Below are 25,597 nucleotides of genomic sequence, written 5' to 3'. Positions count from 1 at the left end.
ACATGGGAGAATTCTGCTTTCCCCAGTTGCGTAGAAATTTCTCTTTTGAGCTACAATGAATAAAGCTGCATGTTTGTAAAAACTCTTCCTGATAAGTTTATTTTAGCAGCACTCACAATAAACAGTGAAAGGTTTCCAACAACCCACAAGGTTTGCTTCCTTCCACCAGCATAACTTGATAAGGGTTAGCTTATTTTTAATAGGATTCCATTGAGTTCAGATTTCAGATTCCCAAACTGCTTTAATACAGGATTATTCTTTAGTTTTCTAAGATACTTGAGCTTGATCAGATAGAAGCCACCATGTTGCCTACTAGTCTTGTCTTGATTGTGCAGTACCAGCGAAATGTTACAGTGCATTTTAAATGTTTGGGCTTACCAGTCAGTGTCTTAAACCCTGTAGCATCTAGGCTGGCTGATGGATACTGAGGTAGAACATAGAACAAAAGTCCCAGATTCCTTCCATAGCTAGGGAGCTTAAACAAGCAGCCATCTACCTTCAAGAGCCCTGAAGAAACATGGAACTTGAGTGGAAGACGGGCACTTCCAAACAGTCTGGGGTTTAAAAAAGTACCGAACTTTCTGCAGGGCCACAGATTTCTTATGTGCATTCGGGCAGGTCACTCAGTCTTTCTGTGGCTCATTTTCCTTTATGATAAAAAGCAGCACTGCTCCTTGGAACTCTAACCCTTAAAAGGTAATTTGTTGAAAATGTGCAACATCCTTCCCCAGCCAGACACCTTCCAGTTGTGCTGGACTACATAGCCAGACTGCAGTTGCCTACTCGGCTGGAGGGTTATGGGAATTGTAGTCTACTGCAACTGGAGGGTGCTACGTTGTGGAAAGCTCAGTTATGAGCTTCCTGTAAGGGAATTTTGAATGCCTACAGTTACTCCTTATGGGCCAGTGGTGAAGGCCCTTCAGACAAGACACCTTGTACTCTCCAACATTGCCCATATCTGATGCCTATCCCTTTTTTTTTTTTGGGGGGGGTGGCTTTCCATAGTCTCACCCATTCCTGTGGGATGCTCAAGTCAGGGTTGCCCTAAGGCAGGGATTGGGGCACCATTACTGGGTCCTCAAACATCTCATTCACCAGTCTCTTAGTTTGTCTTGCTCAGCCACCCGGCTGCAGGGGAAACAATTTGTCCCAAGAGCAAGGAGCTCATTACCCCAAGCCTACAACTTCTATCCCGCTGTCAGCCCATCATGCCTGGGGCACCCAATGTAGTAGACAAGAGACCCCCAAACTGCCACTGGCTTTCTACCTTCATCACTTTTCTTTATTGCCATTATTGGGCTTATTTTGAAAGCTGTGTCACTAGGATAAGGTAAGGAGTATCTAACTTGCTAGTGTGCTGATATTTTGTCACTGGGATTTGGAGAGCTTCCTTATTAAAATCAGCATAAGTTTTGCATTTTGAAGGGATCCTCCCTTGCAGAGACCTGCTTCCTAGGAACACAGAAGAGAACTTTTCCTGTGCTGCTCCCAAGCTCTCTTGCTTCACAGTCATGGCTAGTCCTCACACTCTCTGCATTCAGAAAAGCCGTCTAGGCCAGGTTTATTTATTTGGTAGTTTCAAGTGTTACTGTGATTTGTAAAGTTTGTAAAGCTTTCATATTTGCCCTCCCGCCCCTTGAGACCGGCAGCAGAGGCCCTCCTCCGGGAGCCCTCCGGGAGAGACATCAGGAAGCAAAGTACCCGGAGGAGGGCTTTCTCTGCGGTGGCCCCATCTGTGGAATGCGCTCCCCAGAGAGGTCCACCTGGCGCCATCGTTATTTGTTTTTCAGCGTCAGGTTAAGACCTTTTTATTCAAACAATATTTTAACAATGTTTAATATTTATAGGTTTTAATTGTGCAGCCGGGGTGTTTCCGGGTTTTAACTGTATTTGTATTATATTTATTTATTTGTGTGAGCCATCTCGAGGCTATATAGCAAGGGGACAGCATACAAAAACTTTAAATAAATAAAGTTGTTTCTAGGATTTTACTATTTCTTTGTTGTTTCATCAGAGTTTTGATAAACCACCTTGGCTGGCTCCAGAAAGGCAATACAGAAATGGAGGGAGGGAGGGAAGGAAGAAAAAGAGAAAGGGCGCAAGAGTGAGAAGGAGAGAGAAAGAGGGAGAGCTTCAAGCTTGCATCAGCATCTGAACGGGTAAAGGTCAAGGAGCCCATGCTCAGCTCTGGTGAGCTGCAAACTGTTAAACAAAATACTAAGAGGATTGGGGTGTGTGGGGTGGCGGGGGGAATTCATGGCAAGAAGTATAAAAATGAATAATCTTGGCAACTACTTTCAAGGTTAAACGCAATTCCAGCAGTGGGATAACCAGATCTTGGCAGCCAAGGCAACAAGTGTCCAGAGAGCACATCTGGCCAGACTGACATTTCTTGAAATGGGAAGTACATTCAGGATCTGAGAATTCAGGGCATTTAATGCTTAGTATTTCGGTAAAGCAAGCATGACTTCTCCCCAACATCAATGTGTGTGAGCGTGCATGCAAGTGCACACGCACGCGCATGCATGTGTTCTCTCCTCTTGCTGAACTTATCTGCAGCTGCAAGGTCGAGATGTCATGCCATTAAGCACATGCTCCCACACCCGCCACGGTCTGTATCGAATTATCGATCTTTGCAAAGGGAAAAGAGCTCCACAGTGCTTTTGCTTTGAGGATCAGCAGCATGGATGGACTAAAGCAAAACTGTCTGCCAGAACCCCAGGCCTCTTGCCAGCTACTCTGAATGAAATCCAACAGGGTCCCTTCTCTGGACACGGAGAGAAATCCTTTAGCACTGTCAGGTCGGAGCAAGCCAGGCCCAAAGACAGAAAAGCCCCCATTCAGGCAGTTAAAAGAAAATGACAGCTGATGATCCAGAACCTATTTCATCCCCAAGGTTTCCGAGAAACAAACCTGAGCTGGAAAAAGGACTAAGAAAAGCTGCATCTAGAACTGGGTTGTCAACATTCCCAGGATATTGATAGTCCCTCAGGCAATGGAGTGTTGACTGCATATTGTATTCTTTTCCTGCTAATCAACAAATAGCCCTTCAGTCTATGCTCTTCCAAGTTTTCTTGCCTTGGGAAAGACAGGCTGTTTCCACAGGCAGAGTTACCTTCTACTAAGGCAGACTATGGAAAGTGGGTGGTCCCTTCTGCAATTCCAGCAGTGAAATCAGCAGATGCTGGCAGCCAGAGGATGCCCACAAAAAGAAGTTTAATGCCTTTCACTGGCCAGTCCATCAAGTCCAAAAGTAGGCAACATGTGGGCCTCTCAGGAATTTGGGTTGGTTGGTTGCACTTCTATCCTGCCATTCCTCAGCCAGTAGGGTCATATAGGAGCCTCCTCCTCCCTTTTATCCTCACAACAAACCTGCAAGGTAGGTAAGGTTGAGTCAGTCTGTGCCTGGTCCAGAGCTTCACAGCTGAGTGAAAAGTAGAAACCAGTCCCCCAACACTGGGGACCAATCCAACACTAATGGCTACACCTCCTAGGCTGTTTCAGCCTGGAACGCCCATTGTCTGCCACCACTGGCTAAGCTGATGGGAGGGGCAGGCCTAAGCATATTAAAGGCCATGAGCTGCACAACCCTGATCAAGTCCAACAGAGTGTACTCTGTTTCGTGGTTGCTTTCCTACGCCTGGTATCTGAAGCCCAAGTCTACACATGCAGAAGAGGCCTGGTCTGGTAGGAGAGACAGCACTGCAGCTTGGGATCACATGCCTGACATTCACCTATGTAAAAGCAAGAAAAAGAATCCTTCTGAGTAGAAACTAGCCCAGCTGGGAGTAGACTAGGCCAGAACTTCTTTCTCTTACTGGAGAGATGGGGGGGGGGGGCAGTTTTTACTGTATGTCTGCATATACCTGTTGCTGGAGAGCTGGTACATGACACACACCTGCCGTTTGAAGCAGCATACTTTATCACTCTGGGATTTTATAGATTGTAGACCTAGCATTCCTTTCATCTTAATAATAAATCCTCGAATAAATCCTCCTTTAATAGGAACAGCCATCATACCATGTCAGTAATCCTGTCTCATAACCCCAGATTGTGCCTCTAGTGTATAAATCTCACATGATTCCGTCACGTTGGATACTGACTCATACCTGACCTGGTGAAATCAGTGGGACATCAGCTCGTCATGACTAACGTAAGCCCCATTGCTTTCAGTGGGTCAATTCTAGGTATGACTACATTTGGAACCAACCCATTGCATGAACAACTATTGCACTACTGGGGCCATTACCTGTTTTCATGTATAAGCACGAGAGTCAAGTCCTGCTTATTTTCCTGTGAAATCCTAGTCATTCTTGTGGCTTTTCTTAAGACTTCTAATGTAAGAGTGGCTGGAGAGATACATGAAGGTAAAATGTCTCCTCTCATTTGTCTTCTTATTCTGAGGTATGTTGACAAAGGTTCTGTTTCCACCCTCCTCTTCCCTGCAAGACTAAAATCCAAAACAGCCATGTTTGCACATAACAAGAAACCACTGTGAGTGAACTTCCCCATTCAGCTTCTCACCATGGGCACCATCACTTTGGCAATTTGGAGGCTGGTGAAGGAACCCTGTAACTTTTCATTATGTGTGGAGAGGTGACGCTGAGTTGTTGGGGTGGTTGACAAACCTAAAACGGCCCATGCCTTGCTGGTCTGGCATGCAAAGATTACATGCAGTGATTAAGAGCTGGTCTGGGGCTCAGGATTGCTGGGTTCTAGTCCCCACTCAGTCATGAACCACACTGGGTAACTTTGGTCAGTCACAGACTCTGTGCCTATCCTACCTCACAGGGCTGTTGTTGTGAGGATAAAACAAAGGAGGTGAGGCTTTTAAGCCACTTTGGATTCCATACAAGAGGAATAAAGGTGGGACGGAAATGAAATGCAGTAATATTGTGTGCCTTAGATATTTCAAATGATGGCTGCCCCTTGCAACAAGAAGCCCTATGTGGAAATTCACCCATGATGTTTTCTTGTTATAAACCAGGTCATAAGTGCCTTCACCGTTTTCTTCCTCCCCATCCCAGCCTGCTTCCATAGTTTGCCTTCAATTTAACATGTTTGTGTGTCCCGGTCCCTAGGAAAAGACTAATTCTTCAAAAGGAACACTCCTCCAGAACCTCAGGGCAAGAGTCTTGCCTGGGCCCACACCAGTCTTTGGCTGGTTTAGCAATTATCTCCTCTACCTTGGAAATGGCAGTGAAATTGCTGCTGACAAGCAGGACTTCCCACAAAATGTGATCGTGTGTAATACTTCTCCTCTACTCAGCCAGCCATACTTTCCTTCACAGTAGTCCATTATTCTATTCACACATACACACCCCAACAGTCAATCAGCTTCCCATGGTCCCTGGAACAGCTAGTCCTCATTGAGTTATTTGGGATGTACACAAAAATATCTAGGATAAAGATTGGAGGGTAACAACAGCAAACGTTGCAATTTCCCCCCTCCCTCAACCTGCTGACAGTTACGTGTTTCACAATTTCTTTTGTTTAGTACATTAATACTATGTTTCATAAAAACATGACTTTGATGTGCTTGTTTGAGTCAGAGGGCATCATCAGATCTTGCAGAAAGTTTACCATATTAAAGTATTAATAGCTATTAAAAAACACACACCAGAGTCCTAGCACATGTTATAAAGTACCTCTGAGCATGTGCAGAACCTCATTCCCTCACTATCAGGCTAGGGTGGTGACTAATGAGCACATAAAGTATTACTAAGAAAATGATAGTTTGGACCATGTTCCTTTCAGAATGACCAGTCTCCTCAAATCAGGCTTTGCAGAGCATGCGGTTTATAGATGGACTTAAACCCAGGTCTGCCATCTTTTTTAGTGGTCCTGTATTTGTGCCTTTAACAGCAACCCTGTGAAGCTTTTCCTGACATAAATAGGAAAAGCTTTGCCTGCTTAATTTGTATGGGTCTGGCTACTGTTAAAGGCAAAGCAGCAGGGCAAATGCAAGAAGGCTGCAAACCAAAGAAACTGAGTACCTCTTACTCTAAGGCAAACCTTATTTATTTTAATGGCTTAAGAATATTTTCTTTTTCTTAATAGCCACTGTAGTGGGCCTCTTTGGTTGTAGGACCTGAGGAAGTTCAAACCCTCAGAGAGTTCAAGCGTTTAAATTGGAGGGCAGAAAGAGAGAACATGGGGTAACTCCCATTTATAATTTATTCCAGATCAAAATGCACAGAGGATTGATTGCTTATTTCAAGAGCACCCCATTCAGAAATTTAGTTCCATTTGCAAGATGTACGTGTCAAGGAGAAGGATGCCATATAATACATTTGTTTAAAAGTATACATACACATTTCAGATAGGCAATTTTAAAATATCTAGCCATTTTTTATGAGTTACACTTTTAGAGTGCCTCAGTGAGAGAGAAACTGTAGGTCACAACAGGAGCTGTTTACGTATTTCTGCATGGTTTTAATTTCTGTTCTGCTTTATTGCTCATACAATCTTCAGAGCACCTTAATGATGTAAAAAGGCATTCAAATGACCAAAATATCCAAATAAAATCAATATAAACTAAGGGAGCCTTATGGATAATGTGGCAGGATAAAAAAATCTAATAGAGGATCAACTGCTCAGAAGTGTTGTGGCACAACTGGGCGGCATACAAATGTTTTAATAAATAAAATATACTGAAATGATTAAACCACCTGAAAAGGAGCAAGTGAGAGGAACAGGTAGGAAGTACTTCTTCAGATATGGGAAGCTGAAAGCATTTCCACATTGAAACAGGTTTAAATGTATATTGCCAAATTACTTTTAACTGTCAATGTTTCCAAGATAAACTATGAATTAGGGTTCCTTTCCCATATTCTGGACACCTGATAAATCTATTTAAATCACAGCTCTTTCTGGCCTTCCCTGACATCCACCCCTTCTCTCCCATGCCAATGTCAGTAGGACTCCAGGTGTACAGCACACGAGAATGTAGGAAAAGCTGGACCACAGGATTAGGGAGCAAACTGGTAAAAAACCAGGAGCACTCTTACAGGGCAGAGCTAGGTACAGAAACGATCCGGTGCTCAGGGCTTGGGGGTGGAGAACACAAGGTACATATGCTCTGTGGGGAGGGAGATCTTCTTAAAATGACTCCATCTCCCAAAGACACCCCTATTTGTAAAAAGGGATATATGGACAGGGCAGACAAGTGCTTTCAAAAAATAAATAAAAAGCAGGCTGGCAGGCAGGCGGTGAGGCACACACAAGCAGAAAGCCAACTATCCCAGGGATCAGATGCAAAAGAGATCAAGTCCCCTGTACCTTTATTTCAGCCCACAAACAGCAGGTTAGCGGGTTGATGGTCTCTGGAAGATTTGGGGTTCTAAGTGAAAGATTTAGGGCTCCATCCTTAGCAGGCTGCCTCCTAATGCAGCCTCTACTCTTTCAGGGGGATAGAAAGAGCTCTATCTGTTGTCCAAGTTGCTGTGTGCACAACAGATAGACATAATTGTTTTTGTATGAAGTGGCTAGCGGGCCCTCTTAAGAAACTCAGCACCCTTCGGTTTGACCCCCAGATGTAGCAGAAAGAGGTATTAAAGACCTGGCTCTTGTTTTGATGGGCCTCTCGCCACCCTCTACTGTGAAGAATCCTCTGAGCTTGTCCATTTGACGGCAATGGCAGCAGGCAGATTTCACTCCCCACAATGCCACTGATGTAGTATTGCTCCAGGGCATTGTGGGAAATCCAAATGGAAGCTCGCACATCCAGCTGCCCAGTGCAGAGGACTGGGCAGGCCCCAAGAGCTGCATGAGAGGACCATGTGCTGATGCTGGTGAAAGATAGTTGAATGGGCTGTATCACCATTGGGCTGAAGGAGACAAAGCCATTTTTAATGCTCTCCCAAGGGGGAGAAAAACCTTTCTGCAAGTTTTCTTTAATCCGAGCAAAAGAGAAAGCTTCTTGTTTAGGACATGGCTGTGCTAGTTCTCTGCTTTCAGGGGGCATTCAAAACAGTGAAGCCCTATCTGCATCCTGAAATCATACCATGTTGTCACTCCTTAATGCTGTAGCTGAACATCACACCTTACAAATTCTTTGGTCGGGTGGCGAGGAGGGAGTGACCGCAGTTGAAACAGCCTCCAACCAGTTTAAAATGTGTACATACACTCCAGTATTTTTGTTGGCTTTTGACATGTTGGCAAGGATAATTTGGCTCTTGTAGCTTTTTGCTGCCATTCTTCAGTCGTGTCCAAAAACTCACTAAGCTTCCTAGGCAACAGAACTCAGTCATTGTTAGAAAGTAAAGGGCCACCTGCTTTGTGGAGCTGCTGGACAAGCCGTGCCTTCAAGCGCCCCCTTCCTTCCCCCACCTGTCCGGCCAAACTGCATCATACATTTCAAAAATGTTTGCATTTCTGGTGCCCATTATGGAAACTGCTTGGGGCAAGGGAAGTAATCTTGGCTTCCTCTACAAAAATTTAAATCTCTCCTTCTCTGTTAGTGTTCAATTTAAATGGGACCAAATAAAAACATTTTGAATGAAGCCAGATGCATAGAAAACTTTGTTGTTAATAAGGTCACTGGAACATGAGAAAGAAGAGGAGGGAAAAATTGGCCACTGAGAAAGGAAACTTGATCACAGATGTAGATCTGAAAAAAAGCTGGCCTTCATTCCTATTCTCCATCAGGATCTAGGTCCGAGTCTTAATTTGTCAGTATTCTTCACATGGCAATCAGCAGTCCCACACATCAATTCATTAAGCAATTCATTCCGATTCAAGAGCAGAAATACATGTTTTCTGTTTTGGCATCACAGTACCAATCTACCCAGGTGGGAGGCGGGTGTGACCTTCCACACAGCCAGGGCTTCTCTACATGAGATATTCAAAGCAGCACTTTACTGAGGCATCTTTTCTTTGTGGGATCATTGGCATGTCCTTTGCATCTTTTTTTGCTGGGGGTTTTCCCCTTTTGCTGGGGGTTTTCCCCTTTGTCTTTTTACGTGTTCCCATACATCCTATTACGCAACGCAAAGTGGCAGCATAGTATAGAACAGAATTGCAAAATTACATAAGGTCCCATGTAAGGAATAATGGCCCCACCTAAGAAAATTAAAGACTTTCCTCGTTCCAACTGTCCCCCTCCCAACACACACAGAAAAACAATGTCATGAAAGTACACTGCACATTTCCATAACTGAGCATGTACACAATATATCTCATGGAGAAAAGAACCCCATCTCTGAGCTGAGCCTGAGAGAGAGAGCACACAGATGCAAGGTTTAAAACTGGGAACTCTGAGAAAAGTCTTCTTCACACAGACACCAAACAGAGGTAGCAGGGAGGTGGGAAAATATTTTAAAAAGCCCAAACTGTTTAAAACAGGGCTTTTCCCTTATGTACTTCTTATGTACTAGTGCATGGTTGTTTCACATAAACCAGACAGACCATATGTTCTTTGAGTACAGTACAATTGGCAACAAATCATCATTTTATTTAGTTCAATATGTATGTTTTCCTATTTTGCCTAAATAGGGTTGCCACCTATTTTTTCCTGGCACAGATCTTGTGCCTATCAGTCAGAAGACAAAAAGAAAAACACTAAATGAAACTTCTCCCAACATATGGATGCATTGCTGAGGAAAGCTTCATCAGTTAATTCCCTTCGACTTTTTTTAGTCATGAGGGTTACAGGCAGAGGAGCAATATAGGGACAAAAGTTGGCAATATTCTGAACAAGGTCAGTGTGCTATTCAACAGTATTTCCTTCCAGAGGTTCAAAAAACTCTGCATTATGTCCTCCAATAAAAGTCATGGTCTGGCAGGCAAGCAGGTCTCAATCTGGTCTCAAGGAAGTTAAAGGGTCAGTCTAAAGATGCATAGATTGCTCACTTAATATATTTTATTTCCCAGACACCAATACAACAAGGACGTCCTATGCTTCAGCAAGCTCCACATCAATGATTTTAGTTGGAAGATAATGCCAAATGCTAATCCAGCCAGCCTGGAAGTCAAGCCTTTCTAAAAGTTAGCTGCAGTTAGACATGGAGGGGACTGCACTTTGCACATGCTCTTTTTTATTTTCCTTATTCCAGGTCTGAGTCCTGACATTTAAAGACAGAAGCAGAGCCCTGGCTAAAATTTACTGCAGCTCTTAAGAAATTACTATGTACCTCTCCACAAGTATGATGAAAAATGACCACAATTTTTATGAAGTTGTGAGCTGATTTTATTAAATGTAACGACAACTAAAAAAAAAAACCACTTTTGGAATGTGCTATGCTTGCAGACAGAGGTGAGTTGGGATGGAGGCCAGTTGAGGGCTTGTTCCCAGCCACATCGGCTGCTGTCCTGGGGACAGTTGATATTATTGTCCGTTGCAAATTTTTAAAAAAATCTCATTGCATTTTGGCCTGAGAAGATTTGGCTAATGTTCACTGGGAAAAAACAAAAAGGCCTCAGCCTTTGACTATAAAACTGGAGGCGGAGGAGAGAGAAAGTCAGACCAGAACAAGCCGGCAGCTGTTTCATCAAAGCCAAAAAGGGGAAAAGGGCAAAGTGAAATGAAAAACAGACCAGACCAAAAATGGGGTGGGGAGAGGAGGTTTTGGGGAAAACCTACAGAAGCATGCTGGCTGTAGAGGAACGAAGCATGAGAAGAGACTCTCATGACTCTCTTTTCTGAGCGTTCTGCTTAAAGTAGGATTAAGTCCTTCCAATACTTGGTTGGGTTATTGACCACCACCAGAGGGGGTAGTGAAAGAAGCTTCTTGCGGCTGCTGACTCCCAAGTAACAAGAACGGGGAATCATTGCCTCCTTTCATTCCTAGCAACCTTAAATAAGTGGGGGGAAGGGACATCATAGATAGGCTGTTACCTGGCAGCTACCTTTCTGAAGGTGCGCTTCGACTCATTCATAAACAACCTCAAATGTAATCCCGGCCCTCCACCATCACCCCTACTGATTAGACATACAACTGCATCTTAATGGGTTAATTTTTGTTTATTGCCAAAGAGACAGACACCAAGTACTTTCTCTTTACCTCAGACTTTGCTCAGTGTTGGGTACACAACACAACCCTGTTCCCCAAATGCAAGGCTTTTCAGTTCCTAGAAAAGAGTCCAACATGCCAAGTTGTGTCTTTAGTTTCAACCCTCTGTGCTTCTCCCCACTGCCTTTTGTATCTCCACCTCACCCCTTCCCACCACCACTGCTGCGGTCATTGATTTGCCTTTGTCACTCCCTAAGGGACGGAGCCAAAAATAACAATTTCAGAATATTCTGTTCCTGGTACTGAGGCAACAGAGTGAAAAATGTTTGCTTTCTGAGCTACATATTAACGTGTTCATCCAGTGGTGACTGTCAGGTGGAAGACCAAGTAAGAAACCGGCAGCTGGGTTCAAGAAAATCCCGCTCATCCATGAAGACCCAAGATGCGCTATTTTGGATCAGCATTTCCCCTTGTGCAGCCAGCCAGGTGTGCCAAGGAAGTTTACTGGAGAGTCAGTATCTTGCTACTAGCAGTCCAGTACCTGGTAACATGGGTTAAACACCCCATAATCTAGCTTCCCATGCACTGATGCCATCTTCTTGCAACACTGGGGGTTGCGGCTTCAGCCAACCACCGTGACTCACCTAAGTTCCATCCTCCTCCAAATTATTTGCAAACAAGAAACTCACTTCAATTAAATGACTATTTTGTGATGAAGCACCTCCCCTGCTTTGCATCAGCTTCAGTGAGGAGTCTTCACTGCCCCCCCACAAAACCATTGCTTCTCAACCACCCCAAACCAGTCAATGTTTATCCACCTGCAAGCCACTATGAACAAGACAGTCAGCCCAACTTCCACTCAGCAGAAAGAAATAGAAAAAGGGTGATAGAGCAAGTTGTCAAAGTGGACTATTATATTTCAGACTGCAGGGGTGGGCTCCTTTTTAATCTTCCCCTAAATTAAGTTGCACTATTCCCTGGGAGAAGAAAACTAGATTAGTGGCTTTCCCACATGTAGAAGAAAATGGTACAGTCTGATATTTGCCCTTAACTACTAGCTGTCGGGCACTGAGAAGTGAGAGGGGAGATTCACACAAATGCACATTGTGGCTGTGTGAAGGGGGTCACAGGGCTGTACAAGCAAAGGGGCAGGATCAGTAGGAGCCTTCCTAGAATGAACCGTGGTTGTGAACGAGCCCAGTAAGGCTGTTCAAGCACAGCGAGGTGATGTGGGAAAGCCCTGCATGGTGGCCACAGAATGTACCCACCACAGTGTCCAATCAGGGCTGCAACTTCTCCATAGCAGAGATTGCAACAGGGATAGAAGTCCCACAACAGGGCTTTTCTTCTGTCTCCACAGGCACAGGGGTACACCCATAGTTGTTGTGAATGCAGGCTGTTTTCAAGCATATAAAAACAGCATTCAGACGGGCAACTTGCAATTGAAAGTCTGCCGGATACATTCTCTGCCCCCTTTGTTCCCCCATGTCCCATTGCTCATCTTCCTCCTCCAGCTGCTGAAGCAAGTGGGACATTAAATCGCCCCACAGCAGAAGAAAGGAGAAGCCGGTCAGGTGGCCTGGAAATGAACTGGGCCAGGAATGCAGCATGGGCAACCTCTCCTGCTCCATTGCCTTTGTCAGAGGTTGGTACGGGGAAGTCGCTCAAGTCTGTGCAAGGGACAACCACGTCCTCGATACTGGGGAGGTCAAATGCAAAAGGCAGCAGGTCACCTTCTACACTCCTGTTAAAGGTACAGAAGGCAATGTTGGCATCCCCTTCAGGGACATGAAGATCTACACTTGCTGAAGCACCCTCTTTTAAGAACCTATGAAAGCAGGTGCAAGAGACTGTTTTCCAGAAAGGCTGATCAACCCATGGGAAAAATCAGAAAGAGCCATAAACTGATGGTGTGCAGAGTTTGCAGAAGAGTGGATTTAAATTAAATCCAGTTTAAATTTATGATGAATACCGTTTGATCCATAATATACCTCAAATAAGAAACTATCTTCAGATACTTTGATGAAAAATCTATTTTATTCTAAAAAAAATCTCATTTAAATTTTTAAAATCCATTTTTTATTTTTTTAATCATGGATTTTGATCTACCCTGGTCTGCAGCAGTGCATTGCTGTGCGTACACGGGCACCGACCCATACTGGAGTTAGGGTTCCATACTACAGTAATTTATGGACTATGGGCTCTGCCTCCCCCCCGCCCTTTCTGGTCAGCTTATGCCAGGACTAAGCAGCCTGTTGCCTTCCAAATTGGACTACAGCTCCAAAGCATATGGACAGCAGCTTTGGATTTTGAGAGAACAAGTGCTGGCAAGGGGAAGGCACCCCCATGGGCTGCTTACAGGTCCAACATCTGCCCCAAAAAGGAATGCCAGGTCCACACCTCGCACACACTTTGATGTGCGATGTTGCTGGATCTGGCACCAATCCCTTATGCAGCATTGCAGTACATCCAGAGTCTGGGAATCCGCACCAGTAATGAATTCATTCATATAATGAACAACTGCAGGTTTCTCCTTTTCCGTGCAGCCAACAGACGAAAGGGCTGGGACTATAGCCAGGTGTGTCTGCACATGCACACACTGGAAATGTCAAACACTCGAGATTTCCCACATTTACATCCAACTCCTGCCCAAGGTGAGGTGCATGGGCCCCCTCCTCTCCATATGTCCTCCCAGCCAGCCTATGAGGAAGGTGAGTGTGCGAGCCTGTGACAAGCCAAAACCACTCAGTGAGCTGCTTGGCTCAGCCGACTGACTGAAGCTGGCGCTCTTGAGCCTCAGGCCAGCACGTGGACCCCTTCGCCACCACAGGTCACCAAGTCCGTAGCAGCAGCAGCAGACGGAGTGCTTTTTGGCCCGTCTGGAAGAACATGTCCGAAGGACTAGCGTGTTAGTTCACATCAGTGCGTAACACACAGCTCTGCCCCATTGCTCTCTTGGTATTGTCAAGTCACAGAACTGTCCATGCAGGGTGGGGCCCTCTCAAAGTCTGGTCATGGAGACCCAGTGCCCCTTTGAGTACTTAACACAGTCCAGTTTTTTCATTCCGCCTAGATACCCTGGCTTGTTCTACTCTTTTTCTTTGGCCATGCTCTCAAAAGACTTTTCACTATGTACTTTACATCTGGAGACTTCTAGCAGCTTCCGAGTCCTTGGTCTTTCTCAGAAAGCAGCTTCTTCACGACATTCATTAATCCCAGTAGCCAAGCTGACAATTCACCCTTGCCTCAAAGCTCCACATCTGCTGCCACCTGTTTTGTTGCTAAGCAGGTGGAATATTTATGGATATTCTGTAAGATAACACAAGGCTGGTAATAGTCAGAAGTTTCTCTGACACAAGTGCAGTGCCACACAGCTAACCCAGTCCCAACAGGCATCGGGAAAGCTGTTTATGTCCACTAAAGGAGGAAGCCCTTGCTCAGCTTCCTTCTCAAAAAGGATGTCCCTCTTGTGTTCCAGCTGTTTCCCAGATGACTAATCTCCCCAATTTCTACTGGAGGCAGGAAAGTCCGCTTCCTGTGGCAACTTCCACAGTGGCATCCTTTGGGATGTAACGATTCAAAACAAAACAAAAAACCCAGAACCATACAAAGAGCCGGGAAGCAGGGAGCCTGCCACCTCCTAGCCAAATGGCAGGAGGATGTGTGCGCAATCTAGCAAGAAAAAAAAGGGGGGGGGGATCACAAAGAATGACTGTGGCAGTGTCAACAGAGAGGCTGTGCTCAGTGCTTGCTATATAGAACGGATACCTCTGACACACGCCACCAGGCCTCGTTAGCTGAACACTGCCAACACTTATGCTGGCACAGAGTTTCCAGATAACTCCAATTTTGCAACCTGTATAGAGAATGCAAGCTATACATATTTTACATCAGTTCTTATTTTGCTGTTCTCTTCTGATTAGGCATGGGGAGAAGAGAATTAGGAGCCGCACTAAAGCCCCATTCCAGGCCCCCACCCCTGACAATTCCTAAAAATCATAGCCCACACCTTCCCCAACTTCCAACTAGCCATCAGGCATTGCCCACATACTTTCAGGACTCTGAATAACCAAAGAGCAGATTCTCTGAATGCTAAATTCTGTACTCTTATGTTTTGTTTGAACTTCCTGGATCCTTGATCTATAATTTTAATGAAGTATTTTATTTTTCCAAATTTAAAAGTTAAGGGCTAAATGATGCCTTTCTTCCTGTTAAAAAAGACAGGAATTTCCTTTACAGATCCTGAAGGTTGACCCACACCAAAACTTCACTGTTACATTTTCCACTCTACAGACTGATATGTTTACCGAAGGATGTGAATTACTTAGCAGGTGAGTCCAGAGCAAAGTGGGCACCACATTGTTTCACCATATGCCCATTTCATGGCTCCTCCTGGCATATTTTAAAGGGAATGTAAGATCCATTAATCAGGGCAAGCTGGATGTGGTCAAACAAGGGATGACAAGACTGAACATCGACATCTTAGGAATCAGTGAACTAAAATGGACAGAAATGGGTGAATTTAATGCAGATGACCATCAGGTATACTACTGTGGGCAAGAATCCCTCAGAAGAAATGGAGTAGCCTTCATAGTCAATAAAAGAGTAGGAAAAACAGTACTGGGATACAACCTCCAAAATAACAGAATGATCTCAGTTTGAATCCAAGGAAAACCATTCAACATCACATTAGTTCAAGTCTATGCCCCAACCACTGGTGCTGAAGAGGCTGAAGTTGACAGGTTCTATGAAGGCCTACATTACCTTCTAGAATTAACACCAAAAATGATGCCCTTATCATCATGGGGGATTGGAATGCTAAAGTAGGAAGCCAAAAGATAACCAGAATAACAGGCAAGTTTGGCCTTGGAGTACAAAATGAAGCAGGGCACAGGCTGGTAGAATTATGTCAAGAGAATACGATGGTCATAGCAAGCACTCTTTTCCAACAACCCAAGAGACGACTCTACACATGGACATCACCAGACAGTCAATCTGATTTCTGTGTTGACCATGTGCTCTGCAGCCAAAGATGGAGAAGCTCTATACAGTCAGTAAAAACTAGACCAAAAGCTGACTGTGGCTTAGATCATGAGCTTCTTGTTGCAAAATTTAGGCTTAAACTGAAGAAAGTAGGGAAAAGCACTAGGCCACTCAGGTATGACCTACATCATACCCTGATGAATATACAGTAGAGGTGACAAATAGATTTAGGAATTAGATCTGATAGACAGAGTGCCTGAAGAACTCTGGATGGAGGTTCGCACCATTGTACAAGAGGTAGCAACTAAAACCATCCCAAAGAAAAAGAAATGCAAGAAAGCAAAATGGCTGTCTGAGGAAGCTTTACAAATAGCTGAGGAAAGAAGGGAAGCGAAAGGCAAGGGAGAGAAGGAAAGATACACCCAACTGAATGCAGAATTCCAGAGAATAGCTAGAAGAGATAAGAACGCCTTCTTAAATGAACCGTGCAAAGAAATAGAAGAAAACAATAGAGTAGGGAGGACCAGAGATCTCTTCCAGAAAATTGGAGATATGAAGGAAATGTTTCATGCAAAGATGGGCATGATAAGGACCAAAATGGCAGGGACCTAACAGAGGCAGAAGAGATTAAGAAGAGGTGGCAAGATTACACAGAAGAACTATACAAGAAAGAGCTTAACGTCCCTGATAACCATGATGGGGTGATCACTTACCTCGAGCCAGACATCCTGGAATGTGAAGTGAAATGGGCCTTAGGAAGTCTGAGCAACAACAAAGCTAGTGGAGGTGACAGTATTCCAGCTGAGCTATTCAAAATCTTAAAAGACGATGCAGTAAAAGTGCTACACTCAATATGCCAGCAAACTTGGAAAACTCAACAGTGGCCACAGGATTGGAAAAGGTCAGTTTACATTCCCATCCCAAAGAAGGGCAATGCCAAAGAATGTTCAAACTACCGCACCATTGCACTCATTTCACATGCTAGCGAAGTGATGCTCAAAATCCTACAAGCTAGGCTCCAGCAGTATGTGGACCGAGAACCACCAGAAGTACAGGCAGGATTTTGAACAGAGAGAGGAACTAGAGATCAAATTGCCAACATATGCTGGATCATGGAGAAAGCTAGGGAGTTCCAGAAAAACATCTTCTGCTGCTTCATTGACTATGCTAAAGCCTTTGATTGTGTGGATCACAACAAATTGTGGCAAGTTCTTAAAGAGATGGGAGTACCAGACCATCTTATTTGTCTTTTGAGAAACCTATATGTGGGTCAAGAAGCAACAGTGAGAACTGGACACGGAACCACTGATTGGTTCAAAATTGAGAAAGGAGTTTGGCAAGGCTGTATACTGTCACCCTGCCTATTTAACTTATATGCAGAGCACATCATGAGAAAGGTGGGGTTAGAAAAAACACCAGTTGGAATTAAGATTGCCTGGAGAAATATCAACAACCTCAGATATGCAGATGATACCACTCTAATGGCAGAAAGTGAAGAGGAACTAAAGAGCCTCTTGATGCAGGTGAAGGAGGAGAGCACAGAAGTTGGCTTGAAACTCAACACTAAGAAAACTAAGATCATGGCATCCAGTCCTCTCACTTCCTGGCAAATAGATCGGGAAGAAATGGAGGCAGTGACAGATTTTATTTTCCTGGGCTCTAAGATCACCGCAGATGGGAACTGCAGCCAAGAAATTAAGAGATGCTCGCTCCTGGGGAGGAAAGCTATGGCAAATCTAGACAGCATACTAAAAAGCAGAGACATCCCCCTTCCAAAAAAAGTGCGTATAGTCAAGGCTATGGTTTTCCCAGTTGCAATGTATGGCTGTGAAAGCTGGACCATAAGGAAGGCTGAGCGCCAAAGGATTGAGGCCTTTGAATTGTGGTGCTGGAGGAGACTCCTGTGAGTCCCTTGGACCGCAAGGCGATCAAACCGGTCAGTCCTAGAGGAGATCAACCCTGACTGCTCTTTAGAAGGCCAGATAGTGAAGATGAAACTCAAATACTTTGGCCACCTAATGAGAAGGAAGGACTCCCTGGAGAAGAGCCTAATGCTGGAAACAATAGATGGCAAAAGAAGAAGGGGACGGCAGAGGATGAGGTGGCTTGATGGAGTCACTGAAGCAGTCGGTGTGAGCTTGAGTGGACTCCGGGAGATGGTGGAGGACAGGAAGGCCTGGAGGAATGTGGTCCATGGGGTCGAGATGGGTTGAACACGACTTCACAACTAACAACAACAAGTACTGGCACCAGGAAAATTTGGGGGGAGGGCAAGGTGGGAAGAACCAAAAGCAGGCAAAACAATTCTAAGTGCTTCACAGCAATCCTTTAATCCTAAACATACTTGCTGAGAAGTAATTCTGATTCCAATAATATTTACATTCAGATTAGACATTGTATTTCAGAACATTAATCAAGAATTTAATTTAAATGTTTATTTTGTCTTCACTGTGGTCTCTAGATGTTTTTAACAAAGCAAATACCCCACCCTGCAATTAGAGAAGAATTCTGGAAACCCTTCTTGTTAAGTCTAGCAAAACTGCTTGCCTTTGAGAAGCAGCTTTTCCCTTCTGGAACATGAAGGGATAGTAAGCCTCACCTCTTGATGATGTCATCCAACAATCCATAAACAAATGGAAGGAATCACAAGTACACAATTAATACATCATACAGAAATGCGTGTGCTAAAAACCCTCTATGTGGAAGCACCAGAGAGAGAGAGAGAGAGAGGTGGCAGGCTTGAGATAAAAAGATGAAATGTAGAAAAGGAAGAAACATTGAATCAGTATTGAAAAAGCACAGGAAAAATTACCTACATGCAAGACTGAAACTCCTTATCCCGTATTCAAATACCTATCACCTTAGAGGGGCACAGTTCCTAATTTTCTGTGCTCAAACCTCTGAAGCCCCAAACAAAAGTGCAAATTTGTGCAACTGCAAATTTACAAGTTTGCAATCTGGCCATATGTAAATATATATGATTGGGTTTTTAAGGAGTGGAGAAGATGTAACAGAAGGCTTGCAAAAAACAGGCAGAGCAGAGCAACTATACCTCCCTAATTCAGGGACCAGAAGAGGAAAACCCAGCATTATTTTTGCTAGTTTTGCTCCTTTGCTTTTAACATCAGCTTGGCACTCAGAAATTTAGCAGTGAAAAGGTTCCACTACTACTTAGGGCCACATCAGGAAGAGAGAGGCTTCATTCACACAGCTGAGGCAGTTCCGCAGGGTCGGCTCTACCATTAGGTAGGGTGATGCATTGGTCTCGGACAACAGGTAGTGGGGAGCAGGCAATAGGAGCAAACCACTGGGGGAAAGAGCGGCACACCATGGAACCTGCCCTGTGCTCCCCTAAGCTAGCCTGCCTTCCACACAACGCTGTGCAGACAGCAGAGACACAGGAGACATTGGCCATGCTGGCTGAGAGTGATGGAAGGGGTAGTCTAACACATCTGGAAAACACCAAGCCGGGGAGGTGTGCTTTAATGTCATGTTTGGTCTCACAATGGCTCTGTCCCCGTTGCAGAATCTCTGGACACTTTCAGCAACATCTCTGCACTGGGCAAGCCCTCACAGCAGTGGTAGTTGATGAGCTAAGGTCAGCCAAGCATCTTAACCTTTTTTGGAGTCATTCTCTTCCCACCCACCCCAGTATAGCAAAATAGAGAATTATCTATCAAGGACACTATCACACTAGAACCAAAACTCTCTGGGCTGTTTACAACAGCACAGAAATACCTTAAGGGCACAGTCTAAAATGTCGTATCAGACCACAAAATTTAAAAACCAGATTTAAAGCTGATTTAACAACTGCAATAACAAATTAAGATGGTAAGACTCGTCAGACAGCTGATGTAACACCCCTTTTTAAATACCCTACCTGGAGTAGAAGACAGTCTTAACCTGGTGCCAAAATGATAGTATGGTGACAGGTAGGCTTTAGTGGGCAGTTTGTTCCATAAAAGGTGGTTTGGCGGGGGGGGGGGGCTGGCACTGAGAAGGTCCTACCAGTATCCATAGAACTAGGGACTGACTTTGTTAAGCAGGGATAGCAGTAAGCATGTAGTAATCCTTGTCTAATCCGGCAGTCTGATGACAGATGGCTATCCAGGTAGCTAACACTAAAGAGAAGGTGCTCTCAGTTACCAAATTCTCAGGCTATTCATAAGGGTAGAATGCATTGCTTACCTAAGGATTAAAACAGACAGTACACCTGTACTCTTAACCATATCCCTGCCATGGCTCCTCTATTACTACATTCTTGAAGGAGCTGGTTTATACCTTATTTCTCACTCCAGTTCCCCTATTTTCATCTTCATGACATCCTTCTGAGATTAGATGAGCTGTGAAAGCAACAGGCCCAAACTCAAGCTGTGATCTTCATAGTTAAGTTACTAAATCCGCAAGAGCACCATGGCAGAGCTGCTAAAACTGCAGGAAGGCTGCAACTCCACACACACTCCCCTCTGGGAGTATAGGCCCTGTGAATTCGCTACAGCAGCCTTCCCCAGCCTCGTGCCTTCCAGACACACTTCCACTGCAACAGCCAGAATTCCCAGTCAATGGCCCTGCTGGATGAGAATTCTGGGAGTTGTGGTCCAAATGCCTCTGAAGGCCACCAGACTGGCGAAGGCTGCATTAGAACTTACTGCTGCAGGATTGCCAAGTTGCCTGAATATCCTGCTGCGTACCACACGGGCTTTCCTACAGAAACATAAACCCAAAAGCAACCAAGGACTGTTACTCCACACCACCAGCCCCTTCACCTGTAGCTTGTACCATTGTACGATTCATCCTCCCATTCCACTCACAGGGCTGGATGAGTGATGCTCTCTAGCTATGGAAGGGACAAGACACAGACCTACCAAATGGAATACAATATGTTCTATTGTATTTCAATGTATTTTATTGTGTTGTAAGCCGCCCCAAGGCTTCGGCAAGGGGCGGCATAGAAATGTAATAATAATAATAATAATAATAATAATAATAATAATAATAATAATAATACACTGCCTAATCAGGCTAATTTCTTTACCAGAACTTCTTTCTCTAATTAATGTTTTTGAGCCTGAAAGTCAGGTATGGCCAACTGGCAGTTCACGGCCTTTGAAGCCGCTTTGCTTGCTGCCCTGTGAATTTTAAGACATTTTCTTACCTATTTTTGTCATTTCTGCAGTCATGCAGATTTCTTGTTATATTGTTGTTTCGGTTCCACCGCTGTTATATTATTGTTTTCCATTCCAGAGAAACAAACAGGCATTGCCAAACGGTGTCTCTTGAATTTCTCATAATGCAAGCCTGTACATGTCTACTCAAAAGTAAGCCCTGCTGAGTGCACTAGGACTTACTCACAGGTATACAGCAGTGGAATCTCCATCCCCTCCTCCCATACTACTAATGATCTTACACTCTGTAGTCTATATACCTAGGTCATGCAAACATGACCGATTCTGCCCATTTGGGAGGGAGCTGGCAGAATGTTTTATGCCCAAGCTACAAGGGGCCCAGGCAAGCTGTGCTGCTCAAAATACAAAAGCCAGCCAACTCTGCTTATCAAAATTCATACACTGCAAAACTGTATTTCATGCTGTATCTACTGCACTGTTGAAACTTAAAAGGCTGATGGGTTGCCATTCCCCCAACCCATTTTTAACATTTTGCTCACCACACTAACACAGAAATTAGGCACTTCTCTTACACTGCATTTTCAGGTTTTGTTTGTCAAGATGTACTAAGAGCTCATATTAAGCTCACTGCTATATTGCAGCAAGTAAGTATACATTTACAATTTAGGAATGCAGCATTGCCCACCCTTAAATCTGCCCCACCCCCTTAGCTGTATCTTATAGGGGGCAGAACTGCATTACCAGATGGGAATGTTTATCTCTAGGATCTGAAAGCTTCACCTGCTGATTTCTACATACCAAGCTGCTCTTAAAGGCTCCACAGCTGGCCAGGCTGTTTTGGAATTAAGGACAAGTATGTGCATTAGTGTTTATTCCTACACTTACAAAGAAAACCAAAGCATACAGGAGAAAACATGCAACCAAACTGCCCACTGATAATTTCCTCTACACTCTCGTGGGAAGAGTTAACCATTCTCTCTCCAACAGCACCTTTGACTTTAAATACCAAGTTCTGTTCAGTGAAAATGAAGAAAGCAAAGGGACATTCTTGACTGACACCTTCTAGGACTCTGCAGGCTCGAGTGACTGGACAGCCATGAATTTATTCAGCGTGGGTTGCATGCCATCCCTTAGCTCTCCCCACATTTTTCCAGAAAGCAAGGCACTGCAGTTTGCAAGTCACATCCAAAATGTCTGTGTGGGGGTCTCTGTATATTGGATCACTTCAAATATGGGTGAGTAGTGAGTACTTGGTCAATCCAGTGGAAAGGAGGACTAGTCTGATTTATTAATTTATCCTATTCCTATGCATTTGCTTGATTTCTCACTCTTCCTCATAAAGAGCCCACAACTCTTTAAGTATTTGTGCAGGAGAGGAGATTTTAGCAAGCCCTGTCTGAACTCTAAATTATCTAAATTTTAAGAGCACAGGAACCTTCTTTTCCTATTCCTCCAGCTGCTACTACTTGCAGTACTACCAGTATTAGCAGCAATTGTATCTTCTGCTGTGACCGAACTACTGCATGTTTGATGCGCATCTTATCCCACGTGAGTCTACCAATAAAAGAAAATCATCATGTATCTAACTGATACTAGACAATATGTGGTTTTCTGGATTCCCATGTCCCACTAGAAAAGTTCCTCTGGTCCTAATCCTTTCAAATACTATTCCCCCAGTCCTTGCATACTGCATACAAAGTCAGCCCCACCCTGCCTCATTATTCAAGATTCACTCATTGGGTATCACTACCACGAAGGTTCCACAATCCAAACTTGCAGTGCGCAATTGCAAGGATGAGATCAGAATGCAAACTGACATGTTACGGCAGGGCTGGGTCCCCTTCAGGTGCACTCCCAGCAGCAAAGATATGCTTCCATATGGTGCAACCTCACATGGCAGCATCCCCTGTGGGACCACCATGGGGGCAGGAACTACTGTGTGCATCCTTCTCCTCCCATCCACACCAGGTGAGTGACAGGTATGTGGCAAATGCCTAGACAACAGGAGCATGCCATTTGTACATGTGCTAGTGCAGCGCACAACAGCATTTATATCCTGCCTTTTCCCTCCTCTGAGATGGCTTGCACAGCTCCATTATATCCTCACAACAACCCCGAGAGGTAGGCCAGACTGAGGGTGAGTGACAAGTCCAAAGTCACCTGCTGAGTTTCATGGCTGAGTGGGGACTGGAGCCTGGATTTCCCGAGTTCCAGTTCAACACTAACTACCCTACTACACCAGCTCGGGAATCACACACAGCAGGAATTATGCAAGCAAGTGGGCCTCCCACTCGTTTGGCTAAAATAAGGAATAGCATGACATGCAAAGTCTGGCAGACTCAAGCAAGGAGATGCAATGACCAGGGAGCAATCAGCCTTGAAGCTTCACCTGTTGAATATGTCTTTTAGCAACTGTTAGACACACCACAGAGGGGGAGAAACCCCCGTGAAACAAACAAAGGTGACATGGAACGCAGCCTAATATCACTCCCCTGCCACCACATCAGGAGTCCAGTACCAGAGGAACTGTAATCGTTCTGGATGCATTAAATCCCGAGGGGGGAAAAGCAGAAAAATGTGTGCGCCATTAGAACGCATACTTGCAAGAGTTTAATAGGGCTAAGTTATGCCTTTGCACTGTTAAACCACCCTGCTGCTTTCAAGGTACAGAGCGGACCATCAAGGGTGGGGGAAATCAGGCCTTCATTATACACACTGCAGAAGGGATGCCAGTTTCCACTAGAGGCAACAAGTACAGGGCAATAACTTTTCCAAGAAAGTCACAATAGTGTGCGTTTTTGTATAGATGCCTGCCCTGTCCTAGGTTCAGTTCCACATACAGGGTGCATTGAAAGCATAGAAGGAAGAAACCTAAGCATTCTCTTACAAGAGTACTATGCCCACTTATGTAGGAGTAAGTCTCATTCGTTCCAATAGGACTTCAGACCAGAAACAGGATTGTACTACTAGTTATCCTGTGTAGACGTCAGCCTGAAACCCTTTCCTGAAAGTGAAGTCCATTAGAACACAGTGGGGCTTAGTTCTGAGCAGGCGTGCAAAGGGGCTGCACCTCATGTTCCCCTTTGTAATTGCAACAAAAGAAAAGCGGACACATGCAAGGGATATGTGATGCACTTAAGGAGATCGCAAGGAAGAAACTTTTACGCTCCAGGAGAAAACACCTTCTTGCTCTGTGTGGAGAGAGGAGAAGGGATGGCTGGCAAAGCATTAACCCTTTCCCATCAGGAGAACTTGAAGTGGTTATCCAACAGAGATTTTAGCTTCATACTTTCTCCAGAGTATCCACCCAGGACAAGTATTACTTTTTATAATGCAGTATCAAGAGCACAACATACATGGAGTGGAAGTAAATCCAGGGAACAGATTCCCTCCCTTTTCTCTCCCAGTATCTGCACATGTGAGCAGACAATACACAAGGTGGCTAAAGGCTACCTAGAAATACTTCCAGAGAGTTTTACATAGAGTACAACCTAAAAGATGCAGAAGGGGCTCTTACCTATGGCTATTTTCTCCTGGCACTACTTTTTCTGTCCTGAGACTCAGCTTTGGCACTGAAAATAGGCCATTTTTGTGTTTATGTTGGCAGACAACAAGTTGTTATCCAGAAATTAAGCACAAAGTTCTCTTAGAGCTCTCCCAAGAGCGCATCGATTGCTGATATGGGACAATTTCCTTTCTGGACATTGGCTGATCTGTATGGCTGTGCCCAGTGGGTTACCAGAGCCAGATGCCTGGACACCATGAACCTAAGAACTACTCACGAATGTAAGGCAGCCTGACCAACCTCGCGCATCTGAGACAGGCACTATGGAGCAATCCCCATGAAGCAGTTTCTGCAGCAAATCAGGTTGCCTGCAGGGCTGGGGCGTCCCATGGCCCTATGTCCCCTTACCTGTGGACTGGATGCTCTCTTGGATAGCTTCAACTTCAGAGAGCTCCATGCACACGCCTTGGCCGTGCATGAGCGTGTGCAAGGGCTTCTCCATCCCCCGCGGTGGATAACATCGCAAGCCAGAGCCGCAGCGAGGTGTGTAGACCCCGCAGGGCATCCCTTTGGCCAGGGCGCAAGTAGCACAGCATCCACAGCCGGGCTCCTGAACCAGCTCCTCGCAGCCGGAAGGCGCCCTGCAGCGGGCCAGCTTCTCCTCGGAACACGGCGGGCACTGGATGGCCTCAAGGCTCACGGCGAAGCCCACCTGGACGAGCAGCAGGAGCGTGACAGGAACCCTCGGAGAGGCCATGGCGGGCGATACTGCACGGCTGCGAAGACCCGCGTGTCGGGCAAAGCGAGCAGCCCGCGCGTCGGCGAGGGGACTCTGCACTGAGGGGGAGAGGAGCTCATTCTTGCACTTTATACCACTCGGTGGCCACACCTCCCCGCTCAGGGGAGAGGCAGAGCGGGAGACGCTGCAGCTGCAACTGCTGCAGCAATCGCAAGTGCTTGCCCCGCAGCTGAGGGAAGACCTCATTTGCCCTGAGGAAAGAAGCGCAGGGAGTTTGCCGCCGCCGCGGCAG

At 45.1% G+C, this 25,597-nt stretch overlaps 1 protein-coding gene across 1 annotated transcript in view; it reads right to left on the bottom strand.

The window, feature by feature from the left end:
* The window catches only part of IGFBP4 (insulin like growth factor binding protein 4), a 42,455-nt gene extending 17,066 nt beyond the window's left edge, over positions 1–25,389 (bottom strand). The window contains exon 1 of the mRNA XM_044447178.1: positions 24,975–25,389. Within this exon, the coding sequence (XP_044303113.1) occupies positions 24,975–25,323 (349 nt within the window). The 5' untranslated portion in view covers positions 25,324–25,389. The remainder of the gene's footprint in view (positions 1–24,974) is intronic.
* Positions 25,390–25,597: the final 208 nt, after the last annotated feature.

The sequence above is a fragment of the Varanus komodoensis genome, unplaced genomic scaffold (assembly GCF_004798865.1).
Source record: "Varanus komodoensis strain SLA01 unplaced genomic scaffold, ASM479886v1 scaffold50, whole genome shotgun sequence".
Taxonomy (NCBI): domain Eukaryota; kingdom Metazoa; phylum Chordata; class Lepidosauria; order Squamata; family Varanidae; genus Varanus; species Varanus komodoensis.
Note: the sequence above shows the minus strand (reverse complement) of the source record. Positions and strands in the feature narration are given on the sequence as shown.